Here is a 13,601-nt window from a genome sequence, read left to right as displayed (position 1 = left end):
GATAGCAGAAAAGATCCCTCCTTCCTAGACTCAACGCTTACCTCTTCAGCCAACTAAAAATGGGTGATTGAGAAGCCCAGTAATTGATTCCCGATCTTCCGGACGTTCCTGCAACGTCGACCAAAGAAAATCTGCAAGCTTCTCAGTATTGTCTTTACCAAAATCAGCCGGTAATCTCTCGCTAATGTAAATGGCAAATTTTTCATTGCCGTACTCAAATAGGCTGCGCATGAGAGACCTCAAATTCCCATGAACCTCGTCAATCGTGCAGCCAAAATATTCTACCGGGAAGAGTGGCTCGTTTGTAGCAAGCTGAAATATCTGCACTTGATGGTTAGATCATGGTAGGAGTTAAGGATGGGATAGATTACCAAACACCCTAGAGCCCATATGTCCACCTTTTCATTCCACGAATGGGGTTGAATTAACTCGGGTGCCCTCGACGCCATTGGCGTGACAGGAAGAATATCATGATGTATGTTCCATATAGCTATAATAATAGTCAATGATCGACATTCTCGCATCACTAAAAGGGTTCAGACCTCCGCCCATATCACCAATCTTGACTATAAGTGTCGAGAAGGCCGCATCGTCTAGCATTCCACGGGGCCGCTGCGAGCTCATAAGATACCGCGGAGCACTGTCATCCACTTCAACTCCTGGAAGCCAATTGACATGACTAAATTCGGGTTCTTCTATCATTTCGCTCGATAAGTTGCAGTTCAGGGTGAACAGGATATTGGCTGGTTGGAGGTCTGTTCATAAATCAATATTATCGTCTTGGTCATTTAGTCCCGAGGATACATACCGCCATGAATAAGGCCCTGGTCGTGAAGATAATTCAACCCGAGCAATATCTGTTTCGAAACCTCACGAACATAACCTGGGCAGCGTGGTTTTTCCCGAACAGTCATTGCTCCACCATCTGATATCATGACTGGGAACACGAGACAAATATGTAAGCCATTAGGCCCTTTGTGCTCAAAGTGATCTAATAGTTGCAAAACGTGGTTTCTCCCTGGATGGTGTGTATCTACTTTCGATAAGTGAAGGAGGATAGAACGTTCTCGGCTGCTACTTGGGATATCCGCTTTGAGAATCTTCAACGTAATATATCTTCCAAGCCTAGGTACAGGAAGGAGTAAGCTTGATAGTCGCGGGCAAAATAGAAAAATGAGGTGAATACAACCTTGTATCTTCCGCAATCCAAACTGTGGAAAACTGGCCGAATGCCCATTTTGCAACAATCCGATACCTGTGGTGGAAAGTGTCCTCGAGGTGAACTGGGTGGTAGCCTCCGATACGATACTCTTCAATAGGTTCGACAACATTGTGAATGCGTTCGAAGCGACGCATTTTCCTCAATATAATTTATTCGTACAAGGCACGTCTGTGTCGCTGGGAAAACGTCGGTGTGGAAAGCAAGGAATCAATTTGATATCTACATAATCGGCAGCAAATAGGAGGCACGAGAGGTGGGTAACCCTAGGGCACCCAATCAACTTGTAGCTCGTACATGGCACTTTCATTATAAACAGCAGAAGCACAACTGAATTTCCCCAGTAAAGAAATGTGTCACTAGTCTAAGATAGTCTCTTCAAGGCTTCCTGGCCCTTCTCATTCAAATCCGGATACTGCCTTAGATTACACAAATCCCTCCAAAATGCCTTAATGCCTTGGCATCTTCATGTCCCTCGTCATGTACGCCTAAGCGCTCTTGCAACAACTTTTTCCATTCGACATCCATAACTGTAAATCCGAAAGAGGCTGCGACATATTCATACCAGATAGGAAGATAGGCAGCGTACTCCCAGTCGAGTATATTAACGACCTTTCCATCCTGGATCATGATGTTGCCCAAATTGAGATCGCAATGAGTGAGGACATACGGCTCGCATTTCGGTCGGCGCTTCTTTAAGTTATCCAACACTTTGAGCGGTAGATGGTGAAGGTCAAGGCTAAGAGCATCCCAGAGTTCTTGGTCGGAGTGAAACGGCCCATGCGGTTCAAGATTGAAGAATAGTAAAGTGGGAATAACATGGGCTATGATCGACACATTCGATGGAGGGTGATATGACAGATCGAAGCTGCTTACGCACTTCAACAACTTGATCCGCAATAGCCACTTTTTGGGGCTTCGATAACGAAGGCCATGCCTCCTCAAGTGTTTGGCCGCTTATGCGTTCGGTCATAACAAAGTATCGGCCATCGTGATCGACCCAATCGCGCAGAACCTTTGGAACTGGGATATCGGTATGGGTTGCCAGGTAATTCAAGATTTTGACTTCAACTTTTGCTTTTAGACCCTCATCCGGGCGGTCTTTCAAAATCACATCAGAACCGATGGTCCAAACGCCCCGTTGAGATGCACCGTAGAAAAGTTTAAGGTGGCTAGAGTAATGGCACTGTTTTTGTTTGGTGGATGTCCAGCCGCACGCAATGCAGGCCTCGACGAATGTTTCACCCATTAGAGTTGGAGGTTCAACGGGGGTGATTTGTTATAGGAGGTGGGATTTGATCGAGGATGGGAGATGGAAAAGGGACCGATGGTTCCAGTAGAGGTTTCGTGCGTTCCCTAATGAGCAGCAAACCGAAGTTTTTAGATGGCAGAGGAACAGTTACCTATGTCTCTCTCCCCTTACATATGAAATAGCCATTAACTAGTTAGTTATAGTGAGCTGGTTAGTTATCGCTAACTATATAGGTAGTTATGGTTGTCAAGTAGTTACACAAGTAGTCAAGTAAGTGGCACCTCCTTTTATACCTCGGGCGGTGTCGATCCACCCCACCCCTGTTTCCGCAGCTCTCCAACTCCTATCAGGAGCAGCAACTCGACTCACTAAAACATTATGCTCTCGGGGATCCTCATATTTAACCAGAAGGGCGAAAACCTCATTTTTCGCGCCTTCCGTAGCGATTGCCGCCCGCGTTTAGCCGACATCTTCCGCATCCAAGTCATCTCCAATCCCCAGGTGCGCTCGCCGATCCTGACCTTGGGCTCGACGACCTTTAGCCATGTCAAGCACGAGAACATCTACTTGGTAGCTGTGACCAAGAGCAATGCCAATGCCGCGCTGATTTTCGAGTTCCTCTACCGGCTGGTCATGCTGGGCAAGAGCTATTTCGGGAAGCTCGATGAGGAGGCCGTGAAGAACAACTTCGTCCTGATTTACGAACTGCTCGATGGTATGTGGAAAAGGCTCAATGTTCTAGAAATGGAGCCTAACAATTGGTGATACAGAAATTCTCGACTTCGGATACCCCCAGAACACCGATCCAGATACCCTGAAAATGTACATCACAACCGAAGGCGTCAAATCGGCCATCACCAACTCCCCATCAGACTCCGCCCGAATTACCCAACAAGCAACAGGCGCGCTCTCCTGGCGCCGCTCCGACATAAAATACCGCAAAAACGAAGCCTTCGTCGACGTAATCGAAGATGTCAACCTCCTGATGTCCGCCACAGGCACCGTCCTCCGCGCCGACGTCAACGGCCAGATCGTCATGCGCGCCTACCTGACCGGCACCCCAGAATGCAAATTCGGCCTGAACGACCGCCTCCTCCTAGACACCGGTGAGACCTCTAGCAACATGAACAACCCAGGCGGCGGCAACGGAGTCAGCACCTCAAAGACAACGCGCGCCGCGGCAGGCTCCGTCACGCTGGAAGACTGCCAGTTCCACCAGTGCGTGAAGCTGGGCCGATTTGACGCGGACCGCATCATCTCCTTCGTGCCGCCGGATGGCGAGTTCGAGCTGATGCGCTACCGCGCCACCGAGAACGTCAACCTGCCCTTCAAGGTGCACCCGATTGTGCGCGAGATCGGTACCACAAAGGTCGAGTACAGCGTCGCCATCAAGGCGAACTACAGCTCCAAGCTCTTCGCTACGAATGTGGTTATTCGTATCCCCACGCCGCTTAATACTGCCAAGACTACGGAGCGCACGAGCCAGGGCCGCGCCAAGTATGAACCAGAGCAGAACAATATCGTCTGGAAGATTGCCCGCTTCTCCGGACAGTCGGAGTATGTGCTTAATGCTGAGGCAACGCTTACGACTATGACGCACCAGAAGGCTTGGAGTCGTCCGCCGTTGAGTCTTTCGTTTAGTTTGCTTATGTTTACCTCTTCGGGTCTGCTGGTGCGCTATCTTAAGGTCTTTGAGAAGAGTAATTACAGCTCTGTCAAGTGGGTGCGCTATATGACTCGCGCAGGGAGTTATGAGATTCGGTATGTGTTTCATCTTTTTGCTGTCATGGTTTTGGTCGCTGACTCAACTGCTTCATTAGGTTCTGATGATTCTCGAAATTTTGTGCTGATTTTGGGTTCGTGTGGGAGAGGATTCCAACGAGCAGTATTGATATCATTGGACTTGAGTCCGGTTTCATCTTGTTATTTTTACTTTGCGCAGCACATTGGTGTCTGGCGTTGGATGGAGCCATATACATACTGGATTTTTTTACACGTATCCAATTCTTCATTTCCCGTACCTTAGATATATGCTTGCAGGAGTTTGAGGTTGAGTACCATGGCAAAGGTTTGAATTGTGTAATTGCATGTTTTCACTTGGCTTTAGGTATATCCATCCCAAATCTTAGATACGATGAGACGATTGTCACAATAGCATGCATGAAGCAATTGTCAAATCTGTAGTTACTATCTTATACTTGTTCGAGTGATAGACAATGAAAATATAAGTAAAGTTGGTAGTAGTAGATAGTAGTACAATTCCCAAACAAACGACAGTAGATGTGGAAGAATAAGTCACACAAAAACAACAGTATGAGCAAGAAAAGAAGCAGGAACATATTCACATAGCCCGAGTAGAACGGAACTCACAGCACCGGACAAGCAGACGAAAGCAATTTGTGCTGGTCAATAGACAACAGACCGAAAAGAAAAATGATAATACAGTTGGTGTTCCGGCAAAGAAATCAAGCCAAGTCAGGCCAAGAGGAATAAGGTCGGTCACAGGTGGTACAGAGATCATATAATACATTAAGAAAGACAATAATAATTGCAGTAAGCAATATTCAATATTCAACGCCGACTCGAGCGCAGGCCGATACGACCCTCACCAACGAGGGACTGCCATCTGGGCCCAACGTGGCTGCGGCCCATTTGGCGCGCGCACTCGTCCCAGTCTTGTTGGGAGAGGCGGAATTTCCCGAGGACCAGCTCGAGAAGATGTTGGTCTTCTTCGGCGGTCCAGTCTTGTGGAGCCGAAGGAGCACACTCGTCTGTTACCTCGATGGAGGGCAGAGGCGCGTCTGGGTCGACGCATGGACCAGCTGGGATGTCATAGTCCATCTGGCGACGAGGAGGAGAGGGAGGAGATTGGGTGACAGGAGGAGAATGTAGGGAGTAAAAGTCTGTGGAGGAAAGGCCAAGAGGCATATCGGAGGGGACGTGACGGCGGCGTTTGGGAGTCGCGAAGCGGTTGCGCCGGCGAGTCATCTCCGCGTCGCTGTCATCGTCATCGAGAATGTCGCGGCGGCGCTTGTTTGCGCCGCGGGCGGGTGCGGATGGAGGAGGAGGGGGTGTGAGAGCGGCAGTTCTGGGTGGTGGTGTTTGTCTAGGGGAGACCGGGCGTGCGGCCTTGTGCGATCGCGGCGAGCGACGGGGTGTGTTGAGGGGGAGGGGGCTCTGGAGGCGTTGAGATTTCACAGATCGCGATGAAGGTGTGGGCGATCGGTTGAGTAGAGATTGTAGTGCGCGGCAGGTGCCAAGAAGACCGTTGCCCGATGCAAATCCTGTGCCGGATGGGGGAGGAGTTGAGAATAGGCGGCTGGGAGTGAAGCGAGACGACTGGCGCACATCGCATGGGAGGGCGGATGGGAGAAGCATGATTGTAGATATAAATTGAATGCGCGGTTTGAGTGGTTTGAAGTTGGTTTGAAGATGAATGGGATCAAAGAGAGTCAACGTCGAGTTGTTGCGCGGTCGCGCGATTTGTGGGTAGGCTGTGATTGCGCCGGAGGCGGTTGCGCTGCGCGACGAGGCAGTTGGGGATGCGAAAATGAATGGACGATATTGTTGTTGGAATGCGCTTCAAGTTCCACCTTTTCCGGGAGATGCGACAGCAATTTGGTGATATGGATGTTTTGACAGTGAGTGTGTAGGGAGAAGAAGTTGGAGGGGGAATGCGGCGATAAAAAGAAAATTGGGGCCGCAAACGGTCAAGCGAATGATCTCCCGTGCAACGTCAAGTTTATTTCCGGCCACAAAGAATGTGTTCGATCTATTATTGACTTCAACAAGCTCAAAGGAACTATGAAACAGTTGAAACAGTTGGCAGAGTTGATTGGAAAAAGAAGGGAATGTGAGAGACAGATCTCAGGGTCAACGAAAGTGATGAAGGAGCTGAAGGAGCTAATGGGAGGAGCTGATGGTAAGAATACTAGGAACAGGAATGAAGGCCTCTCTATTATACTATCTACTTGAAGGACCTGAAGGACTTGACATTGTAGACCAGTGAAACAGTATACTAAGGAGTCTAGGACAAGAGGGATTACATGCAAGGCGCATACAAAGAGGACTACAGGCACGAGGCACCCCTGAGACACTTTTTCCAATTACACTTCCTATTTAGGCAACAGATCGACTCTGTGCACGATTTTCTTTGAATTTGTATAGTATGATCAGATTGTATTGGTGTATTGCAATGAAGTCAGAGCCTGTAACATCAATGGCTTAGGGCTGTATACCAAGTATCCAAGTACAGCCCTGGTTAGACGCGATCATACCATTTCTTTGATTTCCTGATCTCATCATTGCCACCGGGGGAAGTCGCGTTTTAATAATGATCTGAAAGAGGAGGTTCCCTTCCTACTATTCTCCTACTTCTCCTACCCTTCACCAGGAGATTTGTTCCCTGCCATGCCAGCCCTCTAGGACTCTAGGACTATAGGGCCTCTGAACACTGCCACTTGTGTGATCCTACTCATAGACCTTGTAAATAGCTTAGTGGCATAGTGGAGTGGAATGGTGGCTTCATAATTTTCAGCGCGTTGACGCGTCTCGCGTTTCTCGTGACGCGACGCGACGCGCCAAGACTCATACGTGCCCTAACGGCGTCCATACTGTATAGAGGTTATAGTGAATATTACTACGGAGTACAGCATGTATGTGAATACACGGACCACTACGGAGTACTCGTGGGTCAATGCTTAGAATGCCATGTGCCCTATAGGATCAACCAGGGTCATCCCACTCGGGGGATTTTCTATACTGTACTGTAAGAAATTCCATTGCCCTTGCTTCTCCTTACCGGGTTTACTCTGGTCAACTCGTGCAAAGATACAGCTTGCATTATCTTGCAGAGCTCTGCATCTACCACATTGTGGGGTGCAGACTGGCTGCACACTGCGGGCCGACAAGCATTCTACAGATAGACTTATTGCGATACAAGCAGTTGGTAAAGGATATTCCAGTTGTGCCTATCGAAAAGGGCGTTGTGTCTACTCCTTGTAACCCAGCTTGACTAGAAGGGCTGACAGCGCCACTAGACCTGTGATCATTCAAAGGGACTCAGTACAATACCGAGTGGAGAGCCTTCGAAATGTTCCGCAGCCTCCATTCCAAGACCCGTGCCCCAGCCACTGATCAAAATCCAATCTCATGCAAGGGGTAGCCCGAGGATGAAACTGCTTCCACCGAGAATCATTCATGAGCACAAGGCTAGGCTTCGGTAACATAGGGTATAGGAGATACAGAGTCCAGCGCAACGTTAGAATAAACACAAAGCCTATAATAGACGAGCGTTTCTAATTTCCAACGCTTTCGTCTCCTAACTATCCATGGATCGATGCTATCTAAGCTTCTCCTGCAGTGGATCCTGCGGCGCTAATGCAAGACATACGCCCCTTCCCACGGGCCTCGATGTCGATCGTCTCCACATTCCTTCAATCGGCAAGCCCTAATGTGGCTGGGACTGTACTTGCCATAGGGCAAGATACTGAGGTCTCACACGTTCACCTTTACGGCCTCATCGCCTCAGACATCGCTCAATATGGTAGTGCTCTTGCCCCATCATCCCCTCCCTGTCTTACTTTGTGGGCCAAAGATGTGTGGTTTGGCTGGCGATCACCCCCTAAGATCCGGGTCTTCTACCGTACATCATTGATTATCTTTTCTTTTTGTTGAGAATACTATTACAGCTGACAGGAAGTTGTGATTGGGTCTAGGGACTGTGTTCTACGGCCTCGTCTCAGAGAGGCTGTAGTACCCTACCGAGGCTCATAACACTTGAGTCAACCTCCCAATCGCCTGACCACCAATTGGCCTGAAAGTGAGACCATCTCTCCGGGCTTGCTACCGATCAGCACTCCCTATTTCTGTATCGAGGTCTACCCCTCTTCTCTACCCCCCTGCCCTACTGCTAGTGCTCTCATAGTCACACGATAAGGGCCAGGGATAAGAATAAAGAGGCTACCCAAGTAGAAGTGGGCTCATTACACCAGACCCTGGCTTCATAGCGCCCAATGGACGGTGGAAGCCCTCCTCCCTATCCTTATCCGTGTGGTCCCAGGAAGAGCTATTGTTAGCTCCCCTCGCTCCCTCCTGTCCTCTGTGGGTTTGTATGCCCGAAGGATCGCGAACTATTGCAATTTGCCTGTGTAACTTGCTTCCTAGGGATGGTCATTGGGTGACGATGAAGTAACTTATCGCTTTGCGTGGATTCTCCCCGATGATACTGGTTCCAGGTTCTCAAACTCTTAATAATCTTCCGTACTTGCTTCCAAGTAGAGAACTTCTAGGCTCATTGCTAGGAATATTGGCGGTGGGAAAGAAATGCTAACGATAATTATTTTCTTCGCCCCATGGCGAACATAGAGCCAATATCTACTTGGGAATGGAATGTTCATGGCAATAGTCACACCGTCAAAACTTCAATGCTCAAAGGGTATCCAATATAGCCTCATTGACCTTGCATTCTCTTAAAACGCTCCTCCGCAGCCCTCGCTCTGCGCTCTCTCTCCAATCGCATCCTCATCTCAGGCGTCATACCTCTAGTCTCTTCATCTCTCCTTTCGGCTGCAGACTTCTCAACGGCGCCCACAGTACGACCGCCAGACTTAGTCGTTCTCGGCTTCGCCGCCTTCTCGGCCTCTTCGCGTTGTAGGCGATCCAAGCTAGCCTTGCGCCGGGTAGATTCTTCCTCCTCGGCTATTTTACGTTCTTTCTCGGCCCGGCTCTCAGCGTCGGCTTTAGAGACCGCCGATGGAACCTTGGCTACTTCCCAGTCCCATTTTGACTCGCCGAGATCGTGACGGGCAATGCGGAAGGCGTCGCGCGTGGCTCGATCGCCGGTGAGTTCGAATGGAGTTCTGCCTTCGTTGTTAACTGCCGTTGGATCAGACCCGGCTTTTGTGAGGAGAGCCGTAACTACGGCTGGTGCGTCGAGGTTTGCGGCGAGGTGAAGGAGTGTAGGGCAACGGAAGTTTTGTGGCGAGTCGGCGGGCGTAAAGGTGAAAGAAGAAGGTATAGAGTTGTTTGAGATATAGGACATGAGGGCGGGAACCTTTGAGCGGCGAATGAGCGCCTGCAGTTGGGATGTGTGCAACAAGGCAGCTTCCTCTTCTTTCGAGAGCTTCGGCTTCTGTGGTTGCGGTTTTTGGACGTGTGTAGATGATTTTGACTCCTGCTCTCGCCGCTTGGCTTCAGCCGCAGCCAGTGCGGCTTCGTCCACCTCGCTGACCTTCATTCTGGTCAACTCCTTGAAGGACCGCATAAGTTCCCCTTGAGTCGCACGGCGAGTATTGAACGGGAACCCTCGTAATCGGGGGTCGTTCTGCCTGAGGACCTGTCCGTCATATTGACCGAAAAGAGTCTTGCGATTTGTCTTTCCGGTAGCTCGGACGAACAACAGCTCGGCTGTGTCAATCATATCTTTCCACTCCGACAACACATCTCTGATATCCTTCTCAAGTGCAGCCTCGTTGTACCGGCGCAGACTTGAACCTGCCGAATGGGCAGCACGACCCGACGCGTCACTGGCAGACTGTGAGCCACCCTGCTTTCGCCGTGTCGTGTATCGGTGGAACGTTTTGTGCGCAATAACCCGAGCCTGCCTGTCTTCAACTCCTCCTTGCTTTCGGTGAATCTCCGGTGCCAGCGAAACCAACATAGCCGCGAAGTGGCCACCGCCGATCATGCACATGAAAATATGCGGGCCCGAAGCAGCGGGGTCTTGGACGTTACTTGCCTTATTGGTGCGCGCTTTGACTGGCGCAAGCTGCTTCCGTCGGAGTGTATCAACCAGGTGAGCGGGCTCGTCCTGCTCGGCATTTGAGAAAATGGCCCTGTAGACGCCTAGGGACTTGTTTGATGGTAATCCCGAGCTAGACAGCCAGAATATGGGGTGCTTTGGAGCGATTGGTGTCTCAGTCGCTTCCGGATCCTCGTTCGGGTGAGACAGCTTGGCCTGCTTCTTCAGCAAGGCGGACAGCGTTGTGCCCGCGGCCCCCTCTGCATCATCCTCCTCTGTCTCCGAAGACTCAGAACCAGATATAGACTCATCTAACTCTCCAATCGCCTTCGCGAATTCGATCTCTTCCAGAGGCGCATTCCCGCGCAGCTGGGCTTTGATGTTATACCGGTGATGGTCCGAGCGGACATGGCTGCGCTGTTCCTGTACACTGTTGTAAGAGACCCTGCAGAGGGAGCATAGGTTGGAGGTTGCGATCGCAGAGTCCTGTGCAGCTAGTTCGAGGTCTATCGGAGAGGGTTCGGGTTCTTGTTCGGCGACAGGTTGACTGGTCTTGGCCGTTAAGCTTGCAAGAAGTTCTGGCGGCAGATCGTAGACTGGAAAGATCAGCGAAATGAATCAACGACCATATAGGGCTTCGGAGGCGTACCATAAAGAGGCCTTTTCAGGAGCTCCTCCATTTGAGTCGTATCGACCATGATGGGCTGGACGAAGAATGTGTATTGAGATCGTGGTGCCCCTCCAATGACGCTGTTAAGTGGGCTCTTACCGCCTAGGAGCAATGCAGTACTATGTGGACTCTATGCGCTTCGCTCGCTTTTATGAAAAGATGCTGGATCTGCAATAATTTTGAGTCATGTTGTGGAGCTTTGCTCAGCCTCATTTAGGTCCCTGAGAGCGTTCATTTTCCATATTAATTCCAGGCTTGTGGGCTGTGCTCGCAGATATTAACGAGTCGGCCTCCCGATTAGGAAATCAAACCCATGGACATAGTCATATCCTCGGTATTATGTTTGATACCTTTGTAGGGCATGATTATGCCGATGATTCTGATTCTTTTCCCTAACCCTATCTCAATCTATGTTATGCAATCTTTTCTTTTCTAGTACCTGTCGTCATCACGTGATTTTCGAATGCCGTTTCAGAATCACCTCGATCAATGGCCTATTAGCCTTATTAGTACACAAATTCAGTCCATCACCGTTTTTTTGCCTGTTCTGTAGGATGTCCGACTTACATGCTTTGCAGGTCGATTTGTTCCTTTTGGTAAATTCTCTCTGCGTGTTATGGTACATCCATATTTTAACAACATTCAAGGGAAAATGGCAAGATGACTCGTCGCTATCGACTGATAGCCAACGAAAACCCTTGGCCCCTGTTTTATCCAGACTACCACATACAGCTAATCATAAACCGCATCCACATCGTTGATAAAACAGCGCTTGCTTCCGAGGGCCCCGACACAGGGAAGGTTCTTGTGGTGTTTGTTGACAAGGGCGGACGGGCAATCCACTATTCTCGCCTAGAGCTAAAGGATGCAGCGGATATTGCATATCTCTTGAATTTCATGCTTCAAGAACATGGGTGTTGGGTCAATGCGCAGATTGGCCAATCCTATGAATGGGGGGCGCCCTTGAGACCCCCTATGGCGAGAATGGTGTGAGGTGAAGATACCCAAGCTTCACTTCACTTCAGTAAGTCTCGGAAACTAGTCACACTCCTTGAATACCAGAGTTACCAGGGCCGGGTAATAAGAAAGGTGAGTCTCCGGTGATAGTAGTCTAAACGGAGACCTCAAGATGCAACGTGGAAAGCGGATTGAAATTGGAGGTGTGGCGAAGTCATAATCTAGGCACTGGAAACCCATGGATAACATCAGCAATACCTAAGGGTAGCTCCTACACGGGTTGGCATGACCAACGTCTCTTGGCCAATGGCATATCGGGAAGTGTCCCTAGGAGCTGTGATATGAGGAAGCCAAAAGTCTTGATAAGTAATCAACTGATCCTCTACCCACAGACGCCAACGACCAATTTGCAGGCCCGCAGAACTCGAGTCGTGGATTGAAGTGAGTCTTGTGTAAGAAGGGTCTATCTCCAAGATAGTTCTTCCTGCAATACCTTGCTCCTGGCTTGATGCCTGTCGACTCGTACGTGTATAGCCCAAGATTATTCCATTCCCACCGGAACCAGGAACAATATTTGCTATCTTTTGTGCGAGCTCTTGGGCACGTTTTTGATATCTGAATTTGGTGGAAATGCCAAAGTACTGTCGGTCCCAATCTGTAGTGAAGGGTGTGAGGACGAAGACTTTGGGCGCGTAGATTGCATTCAAGACGCCGGGGTTATGGTCGGTCCCAATCAGAGCAGTTATAGATTGTGCATATAATGTCCCATCTCGGAGGGACTTGGATGCATTCATCGTGAACGAGTCGTCGTCGGTTGGATTGAAAGCTAGGTCAACGAACACAGGGCTTTCCCAAATGTGCGAAAGGTACACACCCTTTTCGGATGCTATAATCACCACTGTACATCCGTAAATGCCCTTTACTCCTACAGCCGAGTGACCAATTGATGGATAGTTAAACCATTGTGCAGACACTGGTCCAGGCTGGTCAATCCAAATTGGCGCCAAGCTCTTGACATAGCTGCTGTAAGGAGGAGAAGCGTCCTGGGAAGCATATGCAATCAACGAACTGATCATCATTTTCTCATCTTGGCTGCTAGAGAGAGTTGTCTTGGAGACAGGCCGTGTCGGACTTGCAGCTCCACTAGTTGTAGCAATCTCACAACCCTCGGCTGGTAGAATAGTGGTAATATCCGTTGGGATCGACTCATAATGCTCAATCATGGCCGCCACTCCCATGCTAGCACTACCCAGAAGGCTTGTTCTCATAGAGCTCAACTTTTCGCAAGTATCGGGAGGGCATAATACTGGAGTATCACTTGTCGAGGTACTGGAAAATGTGGTTGCTGACCCAGCGACAGAGTATTCAATAGTGGTAGCGGTAGTTGAAGGTAAGCAGGTTGTTGTTGAAACAGTGGAATTGGTGTCAGAAGCTAATGGTTTGAGCATCATCCGTATCGATGCCATCTGAAACGAACTCCAACGGCACGTCCAGGCGGGACGATATTGCTGCATCTGAGTTTTTGATAGAGGATGTTTCTCACCCACCGTAGTGGTGTATAGCATTCCTCGACTGCAGCAATATCGTAAAGCTAAGACAGAGAAATCTGTGGACTTGCTACCCAGGCTAGGTGGGTAGTGGTATTGTGGCGGAAGCAATATTCCCAGTGTTGGTACTTGCTGATGAGATCTCACTCGATAATGAAGCAATGGTTTTGCTATTACTTTTCGAGCAATGTGAATTTTTGCATTGAATATCTTCG

At 49.4% G+C, this 13,601-nt stretch overlaps 7 protein-coding genes across 7 annotated transcripts; 2 read left to right on the top strand and 5 right to left on the bottom strand.

Moving 5' to 3' along the window:
* Nucleotides 1-45: 45 nt before the first annotated feature.
* Nucleotides 46-1,356, bottom strand: LCP9604111_3379 (uncharacterized protein; the record flags this gene model as incomplete). Its single annotated transcript, XM_039070960.1, has 5 exons — nucleotides 46-321; nucleotides 372-490; nucleotides 543-755; nucleotides 809-1,125; nucleotides 1,190-1,356. The coding sequence occupies 5 exons, from the start codon at nucleotides 1,354-1,356 to the stop codon at nucleotides 46-48; spliced, it is 1,092 nt and encodes a 363-aa protein (XP_038930646.1).
* Nucleotides 1,357-1,639: 283 nt separating this feature from the next.
* Nucleotides 1,640-2,468, bottom strand: LCP9604111_3378 (aminoglycoside phosphotransferase family protein; the record flags this gene model as incomplete). Its single annotated transcript, XM_039070959.1, has 2 exons — nucleotides 1,640-2,043; nucleotides 2,096-2,468. 2 exons carry the CDS (start codon nucleotides 2,466-2,468, stop codon nucleotides 1,640-1,642), a joined length of 777 nt encoding a protein of 258 aa, XP_038930645.1.
* A 381-nt stretch (nucleotides 2,469-2,849) lies between these two features.
* Nucleotides 2,850-4,298, top strand: LCP9604111_3377 (AP-2 complex subunit mu; the record flags this gene model as incomplete). The annotated part of the gene is made up of 3 exons (XM_039070958.1): nucleotides 2,850-3,186; nucleotides 3,242-4,232; nucleotides 4,292-4,298. 3 exons carry the CDS (start codon nucleotides 2,850-2,852, stop codon nucleotides 4,296-4,298), a joined length of 1,335 nt encoding a protein of 444 aa, XP_038930644.1.
* A 744-nt stretch (nucleotides 4,299-5,042) lies between these two features.
* Nucleotides 5,043-5,849, bottom strand: LCP9604111_3376 (uncharacterized protein; the record flags this gene model as incomplete). The annotated part of the gene is made up of 1 exon (XM_039070957.1): nucleotides 5,043-5,849. The coding sequence occupies one exon, from the start codon at nucleotides 5,847-5,849 to the stop codon at nucleotides 5,043-5,045; it is 807 nt and encodes a 268-aa protein (XP_038930643.1).
* A 3,073-nt stretch (nucleotides 5,850-8,922) lies between these two features.
* On the bottom strand, nucleotides 8,923-10,910 carry LCP9604111_3375 (putative C2H2 finger and ankyrin domain protein; the record flags this gene model as incomplete). The annotated part of the gene is made up of 2 exons (XM_039070956.1): nucleotides 8,923-10,808; nucleotides 10,862-10,910. 2 exons carry the CDS (start codon nucleotides 10,908-10,910, stop codon nucleotides 8,923-8,925), a joined length of 1,935 nt encoding a protein of 644 aa, XP_038930642.1.
* Nucleotides 10,911-11,449: 539 nt separating this feature from the next.
* LCP9604111_3374 (uncharacterized protein) lies at nucleotides 11,450-11,875 on the top strand (the record flags this gene model as incomplete). The annotated part of the gene is made up of 2 exons (XM_039070955.1): nucleotides 11,450-11,478; nucleotides 11,530-11,875. 2 exons carry the CDS (start codon nucleotides 11,450-11,452, stop codon nucleotides 11,873-11,875), a joined length of 375 nt encoding a protein of 124 aa, XP_038930641.1.
* Nucleotides 11,876-12,087: 212 nt separating this feature from the next.
* On the bottom strand, nucleotides 12,088-13,287 carry LCP9604111_3373 (uncharacterized protein; the record flags this gene model as incomplete). Its single annotated transcript, XM_039070954.1, has 1 exon — nucleotides 12,088-13,287. One exon carries the CDS (start codon nucleotides 13,285-13,287, stop codon nucleotides 12,088-12,090), a length of 1,200 nt encoding a protein of 399 aa, XP_038930640.1.
* Nucleotides 13,288-13,601: the final 314 nt, after the last annotated feature.

This window comes from Penicillium roqueforti (genome assembly GCF_015533775.1).
Source record: "Penicillium roqueforti strain LCP96 04111 chromosome Unknown scaffold_05, whole genome shotgun sequence".
NCBI classification, from domain to species: domain Eukaryota; kingdom Fungi; phylum Ascomycota; class Eurotiomycetes; order Eurotiales; family Aspergillaceae; genus Penicillium; species Penicillium roqueforti.
Note: the sequence above shows the minus strand (reverse complement) of the source record. Positions and strands in the feature narration are given on the sequence as shown.